General features: G+C 29.0%; 1 protein-coding gene, 1 long non-coding RNA gene and 1 other non-coding gene across 3 annotated transcripts in view; 2 read left to right on the forward strand and 1 right to left on the reverse strand.

Moving 5' to 3' along the window:
* The window catches only part of LOC109608989 (longitudinals lacking protein, isoforms A/B/D/L), a 125,315-nt gene extending 122,880 nt beyond the window's left edge, over window positions 1–2,435 (forward strand). The window contains exon 5 of the mRNA XM_020025594.2: window positions 2,197–2,435. Coding sequence (XP_019881153.1) covers window positions 2,197–2,393 — 197 coding nt within the window. The 3' untranslated portion in view covers window positions 2,394–2,435. The remainder of the gene's footprint in view (window positions 1–2,196) is intronic.
* Window positions 2,436–17,612: 15,177 nt separating this feature from the next.
* Trnaa-agc (transfer RNA alanine (anticodon AGC)) lies at window positions 17,613–17,685 on the reverse strand. The gene has a single exon. It is a non-coding gene; the product is annotated as a tRNA-Ala (tRNA).
* A 5,995-nt stretch (window positions 17,686–23,680) lies between these two features.
* On the forward strand, window positions 23,681–25,277 carry LOC126264700 (uncharacterized). The gene is made up of 2 exons (XR_007547367.1): window positions 23,681–24,529; window positions 24,629–25,277. It is a non-coding gene; the product is annotated as an uncharacterized LOC126264700 (long non-coding RNA).
* Window positions 25,278–27,125: the final 1,848 nt, after the last annotated feature.

The following is a 27,125-nucleotide window of genomic DNA, read 5'->3' on the forward strand; positions in this document are numbered from 1 at the left end:
CTTTTCGTACTGTATATATATATATATATATATATATATATATATATATATATATATATATATATTTGTTCGAGTTTATAGGTCTATATTTATTTGACAAATCAGACCTCTGAAGATGCTATTGACTCGTGCCAGCGAAACATCAGGAAATAATTCCAACCAACGTAGACCTATAAACCCGAACAAATATAGATAACTTGAAAGGATTAATTCATTTAAAATGGATCTTCTGGTGTTGTTAAAATTATAATAAAATGTTGTACCTTTAGTATTATTAAAAATAAGTAGTCTATAAATCATTATAATGTTATATCATAAGTATTAGCCGTAAATTTATGTGCAATTGAATTCCTTTTTTATAACCCAATAAAGTAAAAAACAAATCTCTTTTTATTTTTGGTGGTTGGCTGTAGTTAGTGTTATAATTATTAGAATTGGTATTAATTTAATAATTAATCATTTCGTTGATTTTAGGTCGTTACAAGTGCCCAAAGTGTTCTAAAAGTTATGTGTACCTAACAAGTTTCGCAAAACATGTGAACAGTGGTGAATGCGGTTTTGAAAGGAAGTACGAATGTTGTCTTTGCCAGAAAAAGTTCAATTACAAATGTGACATGGACCTACATATGGTAAAACACTACAATCAACATATTTAAAACATTTTTTGACTGTTTTACCTAGTTTTGTAATGCATTGAATGAATAATCAAAAAATCTTTTACATTTTATAGACGATAGTTTGATAAATGTCATTTAATTTTTTTTAAGGATAGTTACCGAGATTATTGTTTTAACCAATTAATGATATTATTCATGAATTGTATTGAATACTAATTAAGTTAATAGTAAGAAATTTTTATTAAAATTTTACTTTAATTATTCATAAGAAGTTTTTATCTTTAATAATGTATTTTGAAATTAGTGTAGTTGATGAGCAATTGGATAAAATATTTTTATTTTTAATTACCACATATTTTTTATAAAATTTTAAAATTTGTATATATATATATATATATATATATATATATATATATATATATATATAATTATAATTAAATCGAATGTAATAAAAAATTAACAAAAAATTATAGAATTAAAATAAATATTTTTTCCTGTCTTTTAGATATTTTGAACATTTTACATTTTTATGGTAAAGAATGAATTTGTTAATGTTACTAGTTTTTTTTGTCGTTTATTACATTTTGTCATTTTAGTTTTGTTTTGTAACGCATTAAGTAAATAAGCAAAAAATTTTATAAATTTTATGGATGATAGTTTGATAAATGTCATTTAAAAATATTTTTTTTAAATGACAGTTACCGATATTATATATTGTAATCAATTAATAATATTATTCATGAATTGTATTGAATAATAATTAAGTTAATATTATGAAATTTTTACTTTAATTATTCATAACAAGTATTATTACCTTTAATTTGAAAGTAGTGTAATTCTTGAGCAATTGGATAAAATATTTTTGTTTTTAATTACAACATATTTTTTATAAATTTTTTTAATTTATACATATATAATTATAATATAATCGAATGTAATAAAAAATTAATAAAAAAAATATATAATTAATACAAATATTTTTTTCTGTCTTTTAGATATTATAACATTTTACATTTTAGGGCAAGATTTTTATGGTAACAATGAATTTGTTAATGTTACTATTTTTTTTTTTTGTTGTTTATTATATTTTTGTCATTTTAGGTGGCTACACATGTCCTACTTGTGGTAAGATCTATGACTACAAAGGTACATTATCGAGACACATGCGAATCGAATGCGGTCAAGAAAAGAACTTTATTTGTCCAATTTGTTCTCACAAATTTTACTACAATTCGGATTTAAGAAAACACTTGAACAACAAACATGGCGCCTTATTAAAAACTTCAACGAATGTGTGATCAACAATTATCGTAATTACTTAAACCTTTTGACTTACGTTCCAAATGTAGTTTTATTTTTTTTGTGACTAGTTTAATACATTTAAAAAATAAAGTATAAGTTGTAAATAGAATGTTGTCAATTTATTATTAATACTAGAGCTGTTAATCAATAATTAGTAAATTTTTTGCTTTAATGTTGTTGTACTATAAAATAGTAAAATTTCAAAAAATACTTTATATGTTAATTACATAAGAGTATAAATGTTGGTCGTTGACGTTTAACCCTATTATTTTTTTAGCTCCACGATATGTTTGTTCCAATTGTGGCAAAGCCTACAAGCATAAAAGCAACTTGACCAGACACATCAAAGTGGAATGCGGGGCCGAAAAGAAATTCGAATGTCACTTGTGTCCTGAAAAATTTTACTACAGAGACGTCTTGAAAAAGCACTACATTAGAAAACACACACAATTTATTCTTCAGGAATTCGACTGATAATTATCAAATGTAGAAGAAATAGAATCCGTTATTCCCATATTGCGTAGTATTATTTATTATATATAAACGAATTCAGAATTTGAATGAACTAAAAAATATATGTGTTTTATTTACTCACAAAGGTCGAAGTATGTGTGTTTGCTATTATGATTGATTGTGATTTTTTTAGCTGGATATACGTGTGAGCAGTGCGGAAAAAAATACAAGCAACAGTACGTCTTAAATAGGCACGTGTATTACGAGTGCAAAAAGGCCAATCAATTTTCTTGTAATCGCTGTGAAAAAAAGTACAGCAGAAAATACAGCCTTCAACAACACATAAACAAATGTCACCAGAATTTTTTATAAAACATTTTTAATGTTTTAAATTTTAACCATTTTTCTTCTTCCATTTCATCCCTGCAACTTGGTTGCATTATTTTCTGTGATACTTATGTATGTAAGAAATAAACTGTCAATATCTTGAAACATTTATTTCTCCTTTTCTGTCGTTACTTGTTATTTTATAAGATTGAAAATATGAGTATTGTTACTTTTTACTGACAAAAAACGTTTATTTTAGAGTATAAATACATATGTGGATGTGGCAAAACTTACAAGAAGTCATTCACACTGACTCGTCATCAAAGATACGAATGCGGAAAAAAGCCAGAATTTGAATGTTCGCTGTGCGACTCCAAGTACAAACATAAATTTGACTTGGTGAAACATTTTAGAAATCATCATAATCCATATAATAATCAAAACTGACTATGTACTAATGCGACTAAAATTCATACAATAAATATTTTTAAAAAATTGTTTTTTTTTTTCATTAATTTTGTTTATTGGTTTTATTTCTGGAACTGTAAAATAAAAAATACTGCTTCTTTCTTCCCAATTGAGCTATTTTAACCACCTACTATTTGTGTTATAAAACAAGCTTTTAAAGTTTTTCATGTAGCTACATAACATAGATTTCAAAGTAATAACCTAACAGCAAATTTATTTAGTTTGTATAAGTAAATAGTTTTTTAATGAACTAAACATTTCAAAAACCTATTAATAATTCTAGTTTACGTCTGCCAATCCTGCAATAAAATATATCAGCACAAAGCTACGTTGAAGAGACACATAATTTTGGAATGTGGGAAGGAGCCGAAATATGGATGTTTTTTGTGTTCCTACAGGACCTACCAAAAGCACAATCTCAAAAGGCATCAATTTAATAAACACGGAATGTATGATTTTTTTAAGTAAATAAACAATATAAAGTACAATATATTTAAATTAATATGAATTTTATGCACATGCAAGTAAAATTAAATAAATTTGTACTAATTTTATATTTTTTTTTTCTGTTTTAGCGAAGGAACACGTTTGTCCCACTTGCAACAAGAGATATAAGCATTATTGTAACTTGTGGAGGCACACAACGTACGAATGTAACAAGGAAAAATATTTTAAATGTTCTTATTGTCAATATTCAGCAACACAGAAAACGTCTTTGACTCGCCATGTGTCTAGGAAACATCCAGAAATCCCCTAAAATATGTAAAGTTGTAAAGAGTACAATGGTATACTATGGTATACTGTTATATGTTCCAGAATCACCCTCAAATATAGAAACCCAGAATTAGTTTTTTCTTCCTTTTTTATTTTAAAAAATTGTTTATGTAGCGTCATCTTTTAGTGTTTGGTAGTTACTACTATGTTGCACCATAGAAAAAGTAGGCATATTTTTTTTTAAATCGTCCAATGTTAAGTATATTAGGTACAACTGCATTCAATGATTATAATATTAATAGTCATATTTACAAAAATACAGTAATATGTTTTACTATGGAGGAAATAAACAAAGAGTTATTTTGAATGTTATGAATGTTAAAAACATATTCGTCTAGATCAGAGTCTCATAATCTCTTTCAGTCATGGACGAAAGTCAAACCCAATTACCAAGGACCCCCTTAATAACAGAAAATAGCACTTCTGAATCATATATCTTAGTATTAGAAATATAAAAACAAATACTTTTTTATAAAAAAATACATTTATTTTGTATTTGTCAAGTGGTCTAGAGATGAGACTATCTATTTATTGGAGGAGCACAGGTTAAGAAACACTGGTCTAGATGAAAGTCAATGAATTAACAAATTAGACAATCAAGGAACTAGTGTGTGTTGTAAGTTAGTTCTTTCTAAATAGAAAAAGTTTTTTAGTAATCGTGAACGTCCAGGATTCTTGCACATGTCAATATATCATGGCTGAATAAATAAGTCTGTGTATTAGTTCAATAATGAAAAGACCATAGGCTTTACTGGGCAATAAACAACAGTGTTGGTTTGAAGAAATACGTAAATCAGATCAGATTGAATGGTCTTAATGTCTTATATTATTTTCATCTAAGATACCAACAAGATAATAAACAGCAAAATAAATATTTACATCATTAGAAAATATATTTTATATCATGGAAACTAAATAGTTTTATAAATGCAAATGTCTCTGATAAACAAAACCCTCGTTTATATAAAAAAATTATTGGTGATTCTGGGCCAGCTTGTATACATTGTATTATAAACCAATTAAGTAATTTTTAATAAAACTAGTATTTAAATATTTAAAATATATTGTTTAAGTACATGTTTTCGTTTATTATTTAGATAGTACAATAATTAGTATAATCTATCCTTTTTTACATGTGCAGTTTAATAAATCGAGTAAATTAAATAGCAATTTTACCTAAGCACTCTAATACAAACGGGCACACTTTTGTTTATCATTAAATTTATTATCTGACCAATGTTTTGTTTTAGCAACGTACACTTGTGATCAGTGCAACAAAAGTTACAGGAGATTCGATTCGCTGAAGAGACATATCAGATGTGAGTGCAACCAAAAAGGCAAATGGATTTGTCCCATGTGCAAACAAAATTTTACACATCGTTTTAATATGACGAAACACATGAAAACAAAACATTTATGTTAGATATTTGAAATAAATATTTAATTTATTATTATTTCTTTGTTTCATCTTAATTTTTTAAATACCCAAGAATCCGAACCAAACTGAAGTTTTTAATCATGGGTTGAAGTTAGTGTAAAGGCAGCACAGGTTTGTTGGTTGTAATTTTTACAACTATTATTTATAAAATTAGTTCAGATTTACATAAATCCTATTTATTTACAACTATATAATGTTCGATTTATTGTTGCTGTTATTGTTAAGTTTGGATGTTTGTTTGAATATAAAGATGTATTTACTTTATCAACATTAACGTTGTATATTTTTAGATGGGGAACAATTTATAAGAGGATCTGATGGAAAACTAGAGTGTACTTTTTGTAAGCAGAAGTTTAAATATACTTATTCATTTTCTACGCATTTGAAGTTTCTGTGTAAAATGAAACCTGGAAATCAGCTATGAAACTATAATTCAGATTGAACAGGAATTATAATGTGAATGTTATTATTACTTATTATTAATCTAAATTTATTTTAAACTTTAGAATAGTTCTACTTACTTTTGTTATATCTAAATGTTTATTATTATAATTAGCTTTAATACACTTTTATTGGCCTTAATTGTTTCTTTTATTTTAGAGACTATTAGTAGCCCATTGTAAAAATTTTTTTATACCCATCTAACAAACTTTATTCTAGGTACATTCGAATGTGAAACATGCGGCAAATGTTACGCTTACAAATCAAATCTCTACAGGCATAGAAGATTAGAATGTGGAAAGGAGAAAAAATACGCTTGCAAATTGTGCGAGAAACGATTCACCCATAAACACCACTTAACTGGTCACATTGCATCTTCCCATTACAAAACGATGTTTGCCACAGAAACAAAATAATAAAATTTACGTACTTATTATTAAGTTGTGATTTATTTACGTTTTAATTGCACTAATTATAATTTTCAGCCATTTTTCTGTAGACGGTTTATTAATGTTGTTTTTCGTTTTAGCTGCTTGGGAAGCCTACATTTGTGAAGTGTGTAATAAACGGTACAAAACGAAAAATTCGTTGGCCGTACACCAATCACGAGACTGTATAAATAAAAAGCTGTTCAGATGTAACAGCTGCGAAAAAATATTTAAACGAAAGGAATATTGTAAGCCTCACTTGATGGCAAGTCCCAATTGTGGCCGATTAAATGATGTATCCAAAGCGTTTTCTGTTTTAAACTGAACGACAATAAAAATCCTATCTATTAACTAGTCTTTATTATTCTGTGTACATAAATAAACACTTAATTCAACTGGACAGTTTTATTACAATAATGACGAGTCATGTTTTCAGGATATATTCGAGTCGGTGACTTTTTTTACTGTATGCAGTGCAACAAGAAATACAAGTACAGAAACGCGGTTGGCCAGCACATAAGGTACGAATGCAACAAACCGCCGCAATTCGAATGCAACATATGTTCGAAGAAGTTCACGCAGCGTGGAAACCTGAAAGTACACAAGTTAAACATCCACGGTGTGGTTGAGATCAGGAAACAACCCGAGTATCGATGTCGGACTAAAACATAAATTTTTATTTCACTAGTATTTCCTGATTTCAAATATATTTATGGAATTTAATTGTTTATAATAATTTAAAATGTTAGGTACCGGTTAAAGGAAATTACGTTTTTAAGGTTTAACTTAAAAAAATACTTTAAAGTAACTTTTATTACCTAAAAATCTTGGTCAATGTGAGGATAGAGGTCTTCGTTGATAGGTCACTCAGGATAACCTTAACATATTTCATCTTCAATGCATTCATTTCCACTCTTAAACTGATGAAACGAAAATGGTGGGAGAATGCACCATTGAATGCACCATTTTAACCACTAAGAAAGACCATAAAAACACTTTTAATTAACGTAAATTACTTTTTCCGATAGCCAATCAATAAAGTTCCCAGCTCTAAGCAGGTACAAGTTCAAAGTCAAATATGTTTTGAGGAGATGCAACTTTTTTAGTTGATTTATTGTTAAAACGTTAGTTCGTCTTCCAAACATTTTGCTTATTGTTAGAATAAAAATATTTAGTTTTAAAAAGTTGTGTTTCATTACCCCTCCCTTACAGATATTCTTATATCATTTATCCACAGAACATGTAATCGTAATAAATTTAATACGATTTTTTGTATTCTAGGATTTCTGTGTACGATTTGTAAAAAGATTTACAAAAATGCTAACACTCTAAAAACCCACCAAAGTCAGGGCTGTGGCAAAGAAAAAAAATACACATGTGGCACTTGTTCGCGGACCTACAAATACGCGTCCTCTCTATCGAATCACAAGAGATTCGAATGCGGCAACTTTAAGAGTTTCCGTTGTCAATTTTGCGACTACAAGGCCAAAAGGAGGCACACGCTTGAAGGACACCTGCATCTTGTTCATCACGTGAAGAACCCCCGACAATTTACCCAGCAAATTAAATTAAATGATTGCGTGTAAATTGCGTACAAATAACCGTTGAATTTATGTTTTTTAACTGCTTCCAAACTCATTTACTAACATTTATGTAACAATAACAACAAATCAATAAGTTAACTAATTGAATAATGTATATCGTTCTAATAAACATTGTTGCAGATTCCTCCATATACACCTGTAAAAACTGCGGCAAGACGTACAAATATTCGGCGTCGCTTTACAATCACACGAGATTCGAGTGTGGAAAGGTCCCGAAATTTTTATGCACGTTTTGTCCGTACAAAGCTAAAAGGAAACACTGTCTTAAGGATCATCTCAAAAATCGGCACGGTATACAGAATACAGAGATGTATATTAACATGGATGCTGTTTTAAAATTGAACGACAATCACGACGTGTTCAATTATCAGGGGCAGGATAAAATTATCTAATAGTGTTGTGTTGTAAATGTATGCAAGGTATACCAAATTGGCTAATTTTGATTGTTACAAATGTTTCCAGACCAGATAGAGAAAAGTGTGCAAAGCTCAATTTCAAAAAAGGCTTATAAGATTTTAATTACTTATTTATTTATTTTTCCAAACAGTCAAAATATTCTGTGGGCTGACAGAAAATTTGAGCTTTCCAACAATAATAATAATGTTTCAGATTATATAACAGATATATTCAGGGGATATAACAGATAATTTATTTGATTTGAGCAATATATTTATAATACTTTATTTAGAAGACTATTTTTTCCACCAATTACAAATAAAAAAATTAATTTAAGTGCCTGAGAAAGTTTTTACCGTGTGTCAAAGAAAAAATAAAAAAGAAGTTATTACAATTTCTCGAAATCTGCCAAATGTCAGTTTCTATAAGTATTTGTGTGAGGTTAGGTTCTGCGATATTTCAGAAAAAGTCGGAAATGTCAAAAAGTGGTTTTCAGCGAAGAACATTTTTGAGTCAGTTTTTCCTAGATATGGTTTTGAAATACTCATATTTGAGGTTAGGTTCTGAGATATTGCAGAAAAAGTCAGAAGTGTCAAAATGTGGTTAGCGGCGAAGAACGTTTTTGAGTCGGTGTTTTCTATGTCTAGTTTGGAAACCAATTTGGGACACCTTGTACAACACATTGTATATGTAAGTAGTATGTATGAATGTATATAGATAACCATCAATTTTAGAATCTGACAGGAACAGATTTTCATTCCTATTATTAAATTCCTTGAACAAAATGATGATTCGAAGGCTCAACAAACATTTATTTTTGTTCTAATTTGTATAAATATTTTAATAATTTTTTATTTTATATATTATATAATATAATATTTCTTTCTTATTTTGTATAAGTATCTTTTTGTTAACCTACTTCCATCCTACCCATTTATATTTAATTGGATTAAATTTTTTGCAGTATTGATAATGTTTTATTGTTTTATGCGACACAACTACAATTAATATATTTATCTGAATATTTAGGGTAAATAAAACTCTTGTGTCTATTGTTGTAGCAATTGTTATTAACAAATTGTTTTTAGGTAAATCAAAAACATTCTTTTCTGATAAGTGCTGTCAACCTTTTAAACTCAAATCAAACTTTCTCCTTTATTTTTCAAATATAACAATGTGCCATTTATATATTTAACACCTTATTTTACAATATTTAAAATAAATCTTGATTATAAAAACTGCTTTATATGTTATATTTTCAAATTATTGTGGTAATATTATAACTTCAATTTCAATTATGAAATTTGTTAAAAACTATATATAAAACTTGAATTAATTTTTAGCGGCAACTAGAAGTTACTATTGCCCAAAATGTCACCGTACCTACAAATACAAGGGAGATGCAGTTAGGCACATGAGATACGAATGTGAAAAACCACCGCAATTCATCTGTCCTATCTGCAATAAAGCTTTTACTCAAAAGAGCAGCGTCAAAAGTCACATGTTAAAAATACACGGTTAAACATAGTCATACGAATTGAAATAAATAGTCATAATTAAATATCCTTTGTATAATTATTTAATGTAATATTTGTTAAATTGTAAGCCTGTATTTGAATTATATTGCATGAATTTACCTGAAAACTGCCAAAAAATCTTCACATACATTTTGGACAAAATTAGAGTGAATCTTGTTTTAATTTCAAGTACGTGGGTGCATAATAATGATGAGATTAATCGGTTATTCCCAACTCTGTGTAGTTAACCTAACCTAGTTTAACACGTTGAATATCGCGTTGCAAAATCGTATTTCTCACATATGGACCGGCTTTTTTTATTATTAATTACATATATTATTTTTAAATATTTTTTAAGTGTACAATAATTTGAGGTAGACATTATTTAACTGCAATGACAATTACAGATTCATCACCGACAATTCCAACTCCCTCAACGTCTACTGTACACTTCTTGAAAGAAGTTGAAGGCCAGAAAAGACAAACGAGAAAACGATGCCGTCCTTGCTACAAACAAATGTCCATTTTACAAGGATCTGCATATGCTCGTAAGAATGCCAAAAAAATTAATACAATTTGTGAAAAATGCAAAATACCAATTTGTATCGTCTGTTTTCAAAAAAATCACAAAAATTTTGCATAAAAGATATTTAGTAGTTATATCACAAATATTGTTGTGTCCTAAATGATTTTTTATTTTTATTTTACTGAAAATCTTATTACTCATTAATTTCTCTCGAATGTTTTCGTTTTATTAAATTCCTTGAAAAAAAAAATATAATTCGAAGGTGAACCTTTACCTAATCATTTATTTTTGTTCTAATTTGTATAAATATTTTAATAATCTTTTATTTTATATATTGTATAATATAATATTTCTTTCTTATTTTGTGTAAGTATCTTTTTGTTAAACCTACTTCCATCCTACCCATTTATATTTAATTGAATTAAATTTTTTGCAGTATTGATAATGTTTTATTGTTTTATGCGGCACAACTGCAATTAATACATTTATCTGAAAATTTAGGGTAAATAAAACTCTTGTGTGTATTGTTGTAGCAATTGTTATTAATAAATTGTTTTTAGGTAAATCCAAAAACATTCTTTTGTGATAACCTAACCATTTAAATCAAATCAAACTTTCTCCTTTATTCTTCTAATATAACAATGTGCTATTTATATATTTAACACATTATTTTACAATATTTAAAATAAACCTTAGATTATGAAAAATACCAATTTGTATCGACTGTTCTTTGAAAAATCACGAAAATGTTGCATAAAAGATATTTAGTAAATTATATTACAAATATTGAATAAAATATATATTAAAAGTTGTGTTCTAAATGATTTTTTATTTTACTTTGAAAATCTTATAAACTCTTCAATTTTTTTTTGAATTCACAAAAAAATCGTTTTAAAATGAGGCTATGTCAAAGTCCGCTATATGCAGTACCTCGTCGAGGGAGCGGCGAATCGACTATTGTACATAAATTGTAATAAAATCATGCCCACCCGTGAGCACGTAGTGACCCACCGGTGGGCATGCGGTCTTTAACGTGTTAACTTATCCTAACCTAACATAACCTTACCACAGACAACGTTCTAGAAATAGTATGATAAAAAATCAGTGTCTTAATGGTACCCTCACTCTACTAATCATGTCGAAATTTAGTGGACACTCCTGTATACTAAATAAATAACGAATTAGTTTCAAATTTATTTCCATTAATTAATTAATATTAATTTATTCATCACATTTTTACAATTTTTGTTTGTATGTTCTGATATTAAAACTACTTAGATTTAGTATAACAAACATAAATTATATAATACATATCCATAATTGAAACAAGTATATTTTCTCTAATTTTATCCATTAATCCAGGTATTAACTTGCCAAATATAGTTTTAAATTTTAATTTATTAAAATATGTTATTCTTATTATTATCGTTAAAATTAGTAAACTATGTGGTTTTCGTGTAAATTGTTTATTGTGTGAAAAATTATATACCTAATTCTAATAATAAAATATTAAGCAATTCAGTTTTAACTAATTTCTAATTTTAGAACAGAACAGAAATCACCACTGTCAAATATGCGGACGAGCATACAAATAACTAAATATGTTTTCAATTAAAGACAATTAATTTTTTTGCAGGATTTTCAAAGGATTTATTTAATGGGTACACTTGCGACAAATGTCAAAGGAGGTACAAAAATAAAAATGCAGTTGTCCAACATATCCGATATGAATGTGATAAACCGCCACAATTCCAATGTCCGAGTTGTTTGAAATATTTTAGGCAAAGGAGTAGCCTCAACGTACACATCCATAAATTTCACATGTAAATTTTACGAAAATTTAATAATAAACTGTTTTAAAATTCAGGTCTAATTCACTTACCACCACAAACTAGTAAGAAACAAACACAAATTAATAAACACATTTATTTTATTTGTAGGTTCTGGCGGATTTTCGAAAGTTGGTAACTCGTACGTGTGCAACAGATGCGAAAGACCGTACAAGTACAAAAACGCAGTAGGTCAACACATCCGATACGAATGTGGTAAACCCCCACAGTTCCAGTGTCCGAGTTGTTTGAAATATTTTAGGCAAAGGAGCAGCCTCAACGTCCACATTCATAAATTTCACGTGTAAATTTCATAATAAACTGTTTAAAAATTCTAAACGAATTTATTTACTTACAGTCACAAACTAGTATTAAGGAAACATAAATTAATAAACGTATTTATTTTAGAACTAGACTCCGGCGGATATTCGAAACGAGGTGATTTCTACGTGTGCAACAGATGCGGAAGACCGTACAAGTACAGAAATGCAGTAGGTCAACACATCCGATACGAATGCAACATGCCGCCTCAATTCCAATGCGGAATTTGTCTGAAGTACTTCAGACAAAGAGGTGGGCTGAAAGTGCACACGAAAAAGTTTCACTGCATTCAAGAGTAAATGTACATTTTCCGACAATAAACGTAATCAGCAAAATGTCTGGTTTATTTGAAAATTGAATAACTGATCAAGTTTTCGAAGTGAGTTAATAAATTATGAACTTTTTCCATTCTTTCTCTATTAGGGAAAATCGTGCTAGAAGAAGAGGTCGCTCCATACGCATTCAGAACATGCACAGAACATTTGTGTTAGAAACACAATATTGTTGGACCAGCTTCTGATTCATATTATTTTATCGTTGCTGAAATTTAGGCCTTTTCAGTATTCTTCAACAATGTAAGATGCAAATATATTGAAGTGACAGTTGTGTTTATCTTTTATTCAGTATTTCATAATCCCTTCTATCCAATAAATAGAAATCGAATGTGATGAAAATATGTCTAAAGTACTTGAATTTAAAAATTCTGAACACTTTTTGCAGGTCTGAAGCGCGAAGAACTCAGGCAGCCGGACGCGCAGATGAGTTCTCTCAGTGTGCACAGGAGCAAACAATGTACCAATGTAACTTTCTATCTGAAATGCAATTTTGAATCATGCAATTATAGGACAATAAGGAAAGAAAATTTGCAACAGCATTTATGTCAGAAACACAATATTAATAACCCATATATTCTTCCATTGGCTATACCATTACTATCAAACAAACCTAAATATGACAAAAATTTGACTATAATTTAAAATTTCTTGTAAAAATATAAATAAAACCAACCGAAATTTGTGTTCTAGTACTTTATTGTTACCATAAACGAAAAGAATATCGCATAAAAGGGAAAAACGACCGTCGATTATTGGATGAGGGAATTCACCAATAACACAGCAAAATAAATATTTAAATTATTGATTATATAAATGTTAAAAATCCATGAAATGCGGAATCGGAAAATGCAACAACAGGACGTCCAAAGACGACGAAAGACAATTTGGAACTGCATTTATGTCGGAAACACAATATTGTTGGTCCAGCTACTCGTGCATATTATTTTGTCGTTGCTGGAAAATAAACTTAATGTGTTTCCGAATTTGACTAAAACATGACTATATTTGTGTGACCTTTCTAATTTTCTACACGACGTAAGGAAAAAATTGTACAATAGTACTTTTTATGTCAGTGAGGTTTAATTCTCTTGTGAAAAATACAAATATGTCGAAATGACAACGTGTTTTTAGTTTTTTATTATGGCCAAAAAGCAGAATTTGGTAACCATACATTATAAGAGAAGAGAATTCACTATCGGTACCGCCAAATATGTGAATGATTAAAATTACAAGAAAATTGTTTGAAATATTACCGAACCGAACATCAGTTTCTTTTGTAGGTCTAAAGTGCGACCAGTGCGGGAAGTCGTACTCGAAGAAGACTTCACTCAATGCCCACAAGAGTAAGGACTGCGTCAACAAGACGTTCCAACTGAAATGCGCATTCGAATCGTGCAAATACAAGTCGTCGAGGAAAAGCAACTTGAAACTTCACTTATGTCGGAAACACAATATTGTTGGACAAGCTATTGATTCATATTATTTCATCGTTGATGGACAATCTTAAAATGTACTCTTTTTTTTTACTTAATAAACACTTTTTTATGTGACTGAATATCTTGTAAAAAATAAAAATATGCCTATGTGAAAATTGTGTTTAATTATGTTAGTTTGATGAAAAACGGTAATTAACAAACAGAATTTGGAAACAAGAAGTTTTCTTGAATTTAAAAATATTCAACGTAACTTTTTTCTAGGTTTGAAATGCGATCAGTGCGGGAAATGGTACTCGAATAAGTTGTCGCTCAGTGTACACAAGAGTCAAGACTGCGCTTATAGGGCATTACAATTGAAGTGTGCATTCGGAACGTGTGACTACAGATCCACGAGGAAGAACAATCTGAAACAGCATTTATCTCGAAAACATAATATATATGGTGCGGATGCTGATTCATATTGTCTTGTAATTATTCCCAAATAAACTTAAGCGGGTGTTTCATATACAAAATGTAACAACTATTGGTCAAAAATTTTAGTACATTTTTATAACTTGTACAGTATCATTATGAAATAAAAATCTGTTGTTCAAAATGCAAATATTTTAAAGCGAAAGTTCTTTCCTTCTTTATTAATAAAAATTTACGTGTAAAATAGGTATATGGCACAGTGTTTATTGAAATCCATGAATTTAATTTTAATGAACAAAATGGATTTGACGAAATCTGATAAAAATTATCGATTTTAACAAATGAAAATTCACCTTCAGTATTTTAGAGAAAGATGCCTTGTGTAGCTGCATAAAAAAGTTCAACACTTCAATAAATATATTTATTGCGAATTGTTTTATTTTGTCAAAGTTAAACATTTGGTGGGTTTTTGGCATATAATTTAAAAATACTGAATATACAATTTTTTGTAGGGCTGAAGTGCGACCAGTGTGGGAAGTCGTACTCCAAGAAGAGTTCACTTAGTGCGCACAAAAGAAAAGACTGCGCCAATAGACAATTTCAGTGTACGGAGGGCGAATGTCGTACTGTTTTTAAAAGGAAACACGACCTAAAACGTCACTTGGCATTAGTTCATTCAATACTAATTTAATTTCCAATTACAATAGTACTTTGTATATTGAAAATATAATAAAAGTCACTTGAACACCGTTGTTTCTTAGTTATTCTAAGTAGCAGTAACAGGTTCGTAGAAGATATTAACTTTTGCATGAGTAAGGTACTCTATTATTAACGAACACTAAATCAAATTGCTTATACGTACACAAACAATTAATTTGTTTTTATGTTTGGAAATTATAGAGGTACTACTAAGCAACTTTTCCCATTTAAGTTTTTATTAATTGAAAATTTAAATTGGATATTGATTGTGCAGTTGTTCCTTATTGATATAAAATAAATTTCAGATTTCTTATACGAGTGTCCAACTTGCATGAAGAAGTACAACAAGAAAAATTCGTACTACAAGCACCTTAAATTCGACTGTGGTAAAGACAAACCGTTTTATTGCAATGTTGGCATTTGTGGATATTCTTCTAACAGAAAAGAAAATGTTAAAAAACACATAGTAATGCAACATAAACTATTGGGTGAAGTTACTGACTATATAAAAAAATTACAATAATTTATCTTTACAAGTCTCCTAATAACTTATTGTACATTAATAAAACATAAAAAATTTTGTCACATTTTATTTTTTGACTCCCAAAATTTATATATACAGACTGTCCTAGAATTGCAATTAAATATTGGCCCGAATTCTTGGGACTATTCCAGGGCCCTTTTTGCATTGCATTGCATTAGCGTTTTAGGAGAAAAATATCAGTAAAATTAGTGAGACTTTTTAGAAAGATAAAAACGTACCATTCTGCCATTTTTGACACTCCTTGTACAAATCAATATATTTCTAAGAATTATTTTAGTTCAAATGTAGATTCTTATCCAAGCAGAACGTTAAAGTTGGAATGGTATCTGGATCTATAAAATGACGTTCAATTGCCTCAGAATCATTTTGTACAATATATATGCTGTTTGAATATTTAAGAATTTTCACGATATAATTCATTTTTTGAATGTTGGCACCACTTTAATTAGTCAATTTTGAAACCATTTTCATGTTTACTTGACATTTGTCAAATAAATGTGATTGTAAGTGTATAGTCTGTGAGTGGACAGATCCAGGTACGTGGATGTCAATAGAATTATTGTGGAAATATCAGTTTGCGTCAAGAAGTATTGGTTTGTATAAGAAATAACTGAAATGGCGAAATGGTAAGTCTGCATTTTTCTATAAACAATAAGAATTTTGAGGGTGACTACAAATGAAGTGTCACAAATAGGACTCTCTGAGTAATCAAACATAAACTCAAATATTTCATTCAAAGGACTAGTCCCAAGAACTCTTGGTTTCAATATTTATCGGTAATTCTGTGGTATGTTTATATGGTTATAAACTGGTTGCTTGTGTATGTTTTTAACATAAAACTTTCAGATTTATCCGGATATTTTTGTGCGACTTGTGGTAAAAATTACTCACTTCTTCGAAATTTAAAACGACATTCTAAATACGAATGTAATGGAATACGACAATTCCAATGCAAATATTGTCATAAAACATTTACGAGGAAGAATCTCCACTCATACGCAATTATTATTCACACCAAACTGTCAGACCAATAAAATATATTTTATATACAATTTTTTATTATTACCATTCTATATTTTGCTGTGTACAGTAAAAACTTCAAATCCGTCCTTGTCTTTTTCTCTCCGAAACTTCTTTGCATGAGTAGTGTGTCTTCAAGTAGAGTACATCATATAAGTAAAATACAAACACATTTCAGACGGTGAAAAGATTTACAAGTGTTCAAGATGCAATAAGTTGTACAAAAGGGAAATGTCCTTGTACGTCCACGAGAACTACGATTGCGGAGGAAAAAAACTGAAGTGTTCATTCGGAATGTGCAATTACAGATCGACGAGGAAGAACAACATGAAACAACATTTATATCGAAAACATAATGTGATTGGACCAGATGTTGATTCATATTATTCCTTCGATGTCGAAGTTACAAGATGAGTTAGTATTTTACAGAAATTTCTTGCTTAGTATATTCTATTTTTTTAACCAATTTAAGGAGCACAGTAAGGCTATTTTATGTTTATAGGGGAAAAATATCTGATACAAAAAATAAATATGACCAAGTAAACATTGCGTTTTAGTCTTTTATACGTTCTGTTTATAGAGACCAACGAATATAGGACTAAAAATTTGACAAAATTTAGGAAACAAACATCGATCATATTTCTTGTGCCAATGTTTAAAATTACGAAACCTTTTCGCTTCTAACGTGTCGTTCAAATCACTCGTATTTTTGAGTAAAAGTGTGTTTGGAGGCGCCGGGTATCGATCCCGGTACCTCTCGCATGCTAAGCGAGCGCTCTACCATCTGAGCTACGCCCCCCATGAATAAATAGGCGTGATACACACACCTGGAGAATAAGTGTGGCCTAAATAAATGGTGAAAGTTTTATAAACCTTGAAATTGACGTTTCTACGCCTTTAATTGCTTTTAAATGTAGTAAGTATATTGCCTTTGTTTTAGCATTAATTTTTATTTATGATTTTGTCTTTCAGCATTAGAGTGCGCCTCTTGTGGTAAATTATATGTAGGAAGAACCAGGGTGAAAAAGTATCTGATATACTACGGGAAAGAAATGAAATTTTGCTGTGACATTCGTCACTGCTATTACAAAACCAACATCAAGCGAAATCTGTATTACAATTATTATTAATATTATTAATATTTAAGATTAAGCATTGACAAAGTTCTGAAATTATGTACCAAAAAACGTAATAAATTGTATGCTTAAACTATTTCTTTTGTCTATTTCCAGTATTTTTAAGAAATATTATTGCTCAACCATTGTGTAATTGTTAGGTTAATGTTTGTAATTATTTTAAGCGTTTTATTTTTAGGTAATGTTTGTGAGAAATGTGGAAAAAGATGTACAAGGCTTGGTTACTTAAGAAGACACAAGAAATATTGTGGTATAAAAGTCCAGCTTAAGTGTGATGTAGCTCTTTGTTCATATAAAACGCACAATACATCGAATTTGGATAAACATTTAATGATTCACTATTTACATAACCAAGTATCCCCACTGATCACAAAATTTTCTAATAAGATGTTAAGTAAAAATGTGTATAAGCCATAAGCAAGGATCAAAATAATTAATAAAATTTCTAATTTGTCCGTAATTTTGTAACTAGAATATATATGTTAACCATGAAAAAAGATTTTCTAGGCACTACAATTATGTACGAGTTAAAATGAGCTGTCATGAAAGTGACAACTGTGAGAAAAAAAAGATCATCTTCAAGTGTCATGACAGGAAACAAAAGATATATTGAATTTATGAAAGATTTTAAAATTATATGCCAACAAATATTTACAATTATTTTATACTGTTTTGTCCATTTTTGTTCTTTAAATAAATAAAAGTGGTTGTCCTGCACTTATTGAGTTTATGTTTTATATTTAATTTAATTACATTATTTTTAGGTCATGCTTGCATGATATGTGGGAAACGATATACGAAGAAAGTTTCTTTAATTCAGCACAAAAAATTTTGTGGAAAAGAAGCACGTTTTGCATGTGATGTAACTTGTTGTTCGTACAAAACGAACATAAAGTCGAATTTGAACAAGCATCTAATGAACCATTACAAGAAGCATGATGTATCACCACTAATCGTAAAATATTGTAATAAGATCGGATAACAAAATTTATGCCAATTCAACAATTAATTTAATTCAGTTACACATATACTGTATTATTTTTATTTAAAAATATATTTTTTTATCACAACAATTATAAATGTGACTGATTGAGACGGTTTGAATGTGAGTAGTGTTACACCAGTACAGAAAATTTTCATGTGTTATGATGGTTCAATGGAAAAGATTATTTGCATTCACGAAAAGTTTACAATTATTTTATACTGTTTTGACTATTTTCATTTTTATAAATAAAAGTTATATTAAACATAGTTGTATAGTTTTCCTCCAATTGTTGGGTTAACCTTTGTATTCAATTTAAGTATATTATTTTTTAGGTCATGCTTGTATCATATGTGGAAAACGATATGCGAAAAAGGTTTCTTTAATACAGCACAAAACATATTGCGGGAAAGAAGCGCGATTTGCCTGTGATGTAACTTTTTGTTCTTACAGAACAAACATTAAATCGAATTTGAACAAACATCTAGTGAATCACTACAAGAAGAATGAAATGTCACCCCTGATCACTGAATATTGTAAGAAGACCTTACAGTTAAAATGTGTTTAAACAATGCATATTTTTATAATTAAATTTATTCCAAAATTTTCTAATTTACCCAATTAAAAAATGAATACCGAATTTAATTTAATTAATTAAAATTTTTAGTGTTTTCATAACACATTTGTGTAAACTGTGGTAAAGGTTACGCACTTCAAATAAGTCTCACTCGTCACTAGTAAAGAAGATTTCATAATTTATTTTTTTTTTAGAAAACAATAAATTTATTTAAGTAAAAAGTGGTTTATTTTCTACCCAATTTCGTATACGTTAAATAATAAAATGTAAAAACCACAACAACATTCACATTTTCATCTTCAGTCACTCCAGTTTTCAGCAAATATGTAGATATTTACTGTAATTTTAGTGAACACGTTCTTTCACTTATGATAATGGTAAATTTGTGTTCAGTTTTCATTTAACAACAATTAAATTTAATATATAGTTTTTTAGTCGTTCAAGATCTGGTAGACCAATCTGGACAATTTAAAAAGCTTTGACTGAAAATTTTGTAGCATCGGTAAGTAAACCATGGAAAATTGATGATTGTGGTATGAGTATATGTGAAAGAGCATAAAAATGTATCAGAATAAATAAACTATATACTAAAATACACTTGGAATGTTAGAAATATTTGTTGCTGAATAAATTGCTGAACCTTCAACATTTAATCACTTTTATAATTATTCATCTCAATCTAAAAAAAACTCAAATTTGCCATTATCTATGTACGTAAATCTCAAATGAAATGAGCACACCGAAATTACCCTAATAAAATATTTTTTTCTTGAATAAGTATATTGTAAAACAGAGCTAGGCAGATGCTTATCGTGTGCTTTAAAGTTGTGTTCACGTTTGATTAGTGTAGGGAGCTTTCATTGTTATACATTTCCTATTTCGACACTGAAAATAAATCACTAATTTGTAGGCTTCTTGTGCAAAAAATGCGGTAAAGGTTTCGCACGAGAAGAATCGGTTCGTCAGCACCGGCAAAACTGCGAAGTTTGCCTGTGACATACCAAGTTGCATCTACAAAACCAATATAAAACACAACCTCAACAGGCACCTGAATTCGCATTTTATGAAGAACGAAATGTCTCCATCCGTTGTGGAGTACCGGAAGGAATATTTAAAAAAATGCCGAATTCCCAAACAGGGCGTTCAAAGTTCGTTAATTAATTAATTTTATAATATAATTCAAGTTCCTATATAGCAATGATTTATAGTATAGTTTAAGTAAGGTATACTACAGTCACCAATGTTACTATTTAATTAATAAAATTTTGTGAATTTATTGTTACGTCTTACTTACACCTCCACATTTATTGTAACTAACTATTTAAGAGCAATTTATTATAATTTATTACCGTACGTAAACTAATATCGATATTATTTCAGGTCTCAAGTTTCAATGTTGGAAGTGCGGCAAATCTTACGTTCACAAGCACACGTTGAAACGTCACACCATGTACGAGTGCGGCAAAGAACGGAAATTTGAATGTAACTTTTGTTTTAAGACATTCAAAAGGAAGGACCATCTGAAAAGTCATGTTTGGGTTCACATAAACGGCCCACCACCAGTATAATAACATTTATCCTAGATTTATCTAGACAATTTTCAATCATTATGGTTTAATTAACTAATTAGTATGTACTTAAATGGGAGTGAAACTTTTTGTAGAGCAATTTTGTTACTAAAAGTATTGATTATAGAAGTTTATTAGGTTGTATAATGAAATACTTATGTATTAAATAAATTCAAATTTTCTGTTATTCATTTATTATTTAAATTGATATTTAAGTTTTAATATTTAAGTACGATAAATGTGACCAAAATCCTAAAAGCATTGTGATTTGCCCTCTTTTTGATATATTTCCTGTATCTTTCATTTTTTTAACGTAACATGTTTTTAGGTAACTGGTCTATATATGAACAAAGAGTTAAGTGCGACTCATGTGGAAAATCATTCAAATCTCACATCACTTTACAAAAGCACCAGAAGATAGACTGTGGTACAGAGCCGCAATACTTTTGCACCGTTCCCGAATGTAATTACAGGTCCAAGAGAAAGCAAAATTTAAAACGGCATATTTATAGTTGTAAAAATAAATACCTTTATTAATGATTAAAATTGTATTTTCTCGCAACAAAGCAAAATATTAATTGCAATTAATGTTTAAAATTTAAACCTCATTATACGTGAAGAGTTAGCTAAGAGCAAGAAATTATTTGTAAACTAAAGTATATAAAGTGTGTAGGGGTGAGAAAAGTGTCACAAACTTTGAAATGGTATAGTATAACATAAAATATCATGAAGAGTCTTAATGAACAAGGAAAGAAAAATAATATTTAGACCAGATATTATTCTATTAAAATGGTGCATTGTTGCAATATCTCTATTAATTTAGCTTTCTGACAAACAGGAATAACAAATGTCAGAACCGAATTAATGGAAATATTGCAACAATGTACCATTTTAATTCACTAAATCGAATATTTTAAAACCAAAGCTTTATTTAAAATATAAAGAACAAAAATATTTTGCTCAAAGTATTGGCCATGGCAACCACTTCCATATTTATGGCAGCATATAAATTCCTCGTCATTTGGGGCTAGAAGAATCGATCAATTCTTTAGTACCTTCATCAGAATAGAAAGGCGATTGCGATCTCTTGTGAGTTTCATTCGGTTTAACCGGCTCATAATAAATTATACTCGGCAGATTCTACCAAATGCTGATAAGAAGCTTTGAACCAAGAATATTTGCTGTTGGGGACGATGTTGAAGCATGTCCGGGCTTACCCCACGATTTGAATTATCATAGTGTATCATAGTGTAATATCATTTTTCATCTCCAAACACAATACGTAATTTTTTTTTTCGGCTGTTCAAGCAGTAACTCCCCATAAATACATTTTATTTGGCACAAATGTCATTTTCAGAACCAATAAACCTAAAACCCTAAAGTGAACTAACGTAGACTGAAATTTAAGGTTTGATACAGTACTTGCTTGCAGGTCCTAATAAAAAATATAACACAAAGTAAAAGAATTACAAATGTCCAAAATATCCTTCTTCACCAAGTTCCACTTAAGGAAACTCTAATATTTATTTGATAAAATCTAAAATTGGTAACTTTTGAAAGAGGTTAGTTTTCTGTTTTATTAAATTATGTTTTCAAGTTTTTTAACTGACTACTAACCTTGTTATGGATCATCCTGTGTTAAAACTTTGTTAAAATTGTATTAAAACTGTGTTAAAATAAAGAGCTCTATAATTTATCGGATGAAATCGTTTTCATGTTTTGTAAAAAATTTATATAGGAGTAAAAGTCGGTCATAAACCGTACGTTTAATACTGCAACAAGTTGGAATTTAAATTTCTCTTATAAAGAAAATGTTGAAAACACGACCACAATCTATTAATCAATGAAGCAAATACTAATGACATACATCTGCAAACCTTTAAGAATTTTGGGAGCATGAAACTAGAAGGATCCAGTCGGGAGGGTATTGAATGTTCTCATACCAAAATAAACAAATATACAAGTTTGTACTGGATTAATATCTACAAAATAAGATGTTACCAACAAAATTTCAAATATTACATACTCCTTAAATATAAAGAAATTTTATTTACAACTATGTGTATCCTTAACCTAACTGATTTTCTTTTGTAGGTCATTAGTTACTCAATAAATCTAAATGTTTACTCAAGCTGTCTGTCTAACTGAATATAAAATTTGTATCGATAATTTTTTTGTGGTTAATTTTCCATATTTTAAATCATTTTTTGATAAAATTGTTAATAAAATAGTTTATTTTCTGTGATTGTAACTATTTAATAGGAAGGACCAGGCTGATTTTTAATTTGCAATTTGCCTTTTTTTATTAGATTGGATTTTTTATTCTTAATTTGTTGTAAACATTAACTTTTATAATAATTTAAGTTAGTTACTGATAAAGTATAGTACATAATGGTTAGTACTCCACTTAGATAATATATATCTACGTGGACTATTGGTCATATTTATGTACTAGTTTAGTGATCTATTTTTTTTAATGTGTTGTTAAGAAATGGTCATTATCAACCATAAGAAATAAATGCACCTCTTGTTTCAGATCCAACGTTACGTTGCGACTGTGGTAACTCTTATCGCACACTTAAAAGTCTCACTATGCACCAACGGTATTACTGTAAAAAGGAGGCCAATTATATTTGTTCGACAACTGGATGCTCATACAAATCAAAAAAGAAAGAGAATTTAAAACGACACGTATTAACTGTACATAGAGAAATAAATTAATACACTAACCATATCAGCACTGTTTTAGCATTCTTATTTAGCACCTTACAATTTCTTAAAATTAACTACATTAACATGCCATTTAATGTATGTCAGTTATTAAAAATTTGTGTATGTCATTTCAGATCCAACATTATTTTGCGACTGCGGCAGGTCGTACACTTCGTTCAAAAGTTTAACAATGCACTCAAAATATTATTGTAAAAAGGAATTGAAGTATATATGTGAAGTACCATGGTGCACTTATAAGTCGAAACAAAAGGGAGCTTTAAAAAGTCATTACTTCCGTATTCATAAAATAAGTCAGTAAACTATTATTGATGTAATAACGTCTTTTATTACCCCTTTCGGCAACAGTGTTAGTCTGCTCCAGAAAGAAATGTTAAGAACAAAATATCCTCATTATATTAAAATAAATTTAGGTGGTATTTAACGAGAGTAATTTTAGATTCGCTGCGACCTTTCGCATGTTTCTGTGGCAGAGCATATCGGACCATGTACAATCTCACAAAACATCAAAGATACGAATGCGGAAAGGAGCCGAGGTTTCATTGTGTCGAAGAAGGATGCTCCTATAAATCTAAGAGAAAGGAAAACCTTAAACGTCACGTGTTATGCATACATAAACATATTAACTAAATAAATCGTCCAACTCACTGGTATTTACTTATTCTACTAACCATTATTTATTTGGGTCGTCACATTATTTTTATGATTTTTATTTTAATGAGTTAAATTCATTGTTGTTTTATTTGCAGTTTTCTTCGGAGGATATTCGTGTTCCGTTTGTAACAAGTCTTACAAAAATAAGACGACCCTCAGCAGGCACTTAAAGTACGAATGCAAGAAGGAGCCGTCTTTCGCATGTGATAAGTGTTCGTACAAGTGCAAACAAAAGTATAACTTAACACTACATGTTTACAACAAACATTTAAAGAAATGCCTTCTTAATTATTCATAAAAATATTTATTTTTTATTTCTTGTATCAAGATGTTTTTTTATTAAACAAATTTGAATTGACAGAGGTTTTTTATTACTACGTTGCTATTTGAATAAAATAAATCAGAATTATTATTCTAGTATGAACTGTAGTTTATTATTGCTACAAATTAACAGAATCTTTTTTAGAAAACCGTCACAAATGTCCCAATTGTAGTAGAAGTTATAAATGGAGACGAGGACTGGCACAACACCTGAAATACGAATGCGGAAAGGAGCCTCAGTTTTCCTGCCACGAATGCGACTACAGAACGAAAGTCAAGGGAAATTTGACGAATCACATAAAACACAAACATGCGGGACACACGAATGTCATTTACTTTCAAAATTAAATTTTAGTTGTTTTCACAACTTTACTTCAAAATTCCATACTCAGTGTGTGTAATAAAAGGGTGATTTTAATTTGATATGTCTTTTTAATATGTGATTACTGAAGTGGTAATAAATTAAATATGTTTTTATAAACTTCTTTGTAAAAGATAAACAAGAACAATTATAATATATACAATTAAAGATGAATGTACATAAATTATATCTGATTAGTATTCAATCAAATGAAAAACGTAATCATATCATGATATGATGTTTTAACCGATTTTGACAATTCAGTGTTTTACTTAGATTTTCTATAAATAAATTGCTATTATGATTTCTTCAAATTTTCATGCCAAAAAAATTACTCAGTATGTTGTGATTTTATTCTAAAAAATGTGATATTTTGTCCATATACAGTATTGACAGAAAATAAAGCAACTTTAAAAATGTATAAATTGCTACATTGTATATGCGAATTATACTAATTATGAACACACCTATACAAACATATATTGGTAAATATTTTTGTATTAAAAATAATTCTGTTACCTACAAATCAATAAACTAAATATTCGGCTGTCAAAAAGTAGAACAACTTTTTACTAAATGTCACTAATCTCCACAAAATCCACAATAATTTTTTGTTTTACAGTATATATACAAATGAAAGAAAAAAATAAAACTATAAGACCAAGAAAAACCAATAGGTTTCAGGATAAACAAAATTTATCTTACTTCAAAAAAGATTTTTTCCTAAGCAAATTAAAAAGTCTACTTGAGAAACAATTTTGAATTAATGTTTCTTCAAGAACCTTAAGAGATAGATTATTACAAGGGGATCTTCATACGAGAAGGCCAACCAAAAAACCACTACCAGGTCCCTTTTACACTGGACTTTAAATGATGGAAACTGACAAACCGGAGTGATGAAATCAAGTTTAACCCAAAGTTTACATACTCGCTATTAAACACGGAGATAGGTCGGTAATGGTATGGAGCTGCTTGAATGGATGGTATCTTGAGAAGGAGGAACAACATGGTACCGTATTCCGATAAGAATATTCCATTGAAACATTATTTTCAAAATAAAGCAGTGGCTTTTAAGGGAAGAAATTAATGTCATGAGCTGGCTACGTCAATTTCCTGATCTAAACTCTATTGAAAACTTATGGGGGATAGTGAATAACAAAATAAGACACAGATTATAGTAATCAGCAAGATTTATTCACGGTTCTGGCAAAATATGCATCCAAATGTTATTAACCATCTGTTGCTTTCCATGAAGAAAAGGTGTTTGGAAGTTAATCATAATAATAGGAAATTTCAAATATATTAGTGTAAAATTAATTAAAATACTAATCACAAATTATTTGTTTTAATAAAACTTTAAATAGTGTAAGTTGCTTTACTTTTTGCCAACCCAAACAAATAATTATCAGTCAATTTATTTTTTTTATTGTTTAACTATGTAATTGTTAAATTTATAGGAAAGTACATTTTTTTGAATAGAATGACCACTACAAAAATTATTTGAATTTTAAAAAAGTTTCTCTATTCTCTGCCAATACTATACATATTTTCATGCTTTACTATTAAAAAAAAAGTTTATCAAAATAGGTCGAAAATTACAAATGTGTATGAGGGTATCTCACTTTCAAATAGGCCACACGGTACATAACAGGGGCGGTCAACCTCCTTGACAGTCCGAGCCATTTTTCAAAATTTAAAATGTTTTGCGAGCTGCATTTATTTGAAAGGTATTAAAAAAATTTTTTTTACAGAAATTATATTTATAGAGCTCGCATAAATAAAGGTTCAAAATTTAAATAAAAAAAATTAAATACTTTATTTCAAAAGGGAACTCGCGATACATTTGTCAAGAGCCACAACTAATCCTTCAAAGAGCCTGATATGGCTCGCGAGGCGCAAGTTGGCCCCCC

This window comes from Aethina tumida, chromosome 2 (genome assembly GCF_024364675.1).
Source record: "Aethina tumida isolate Nest 87 chromosome 2, icAetTumi1.1, whole genome shotgun sequence".
Classification (NCBI taxonomy): Eukaryota; Metazoa; Arthropoda; class Insecta; order Coleoptera; family Nitidulidae; genus Aethina; species Aethina tumida.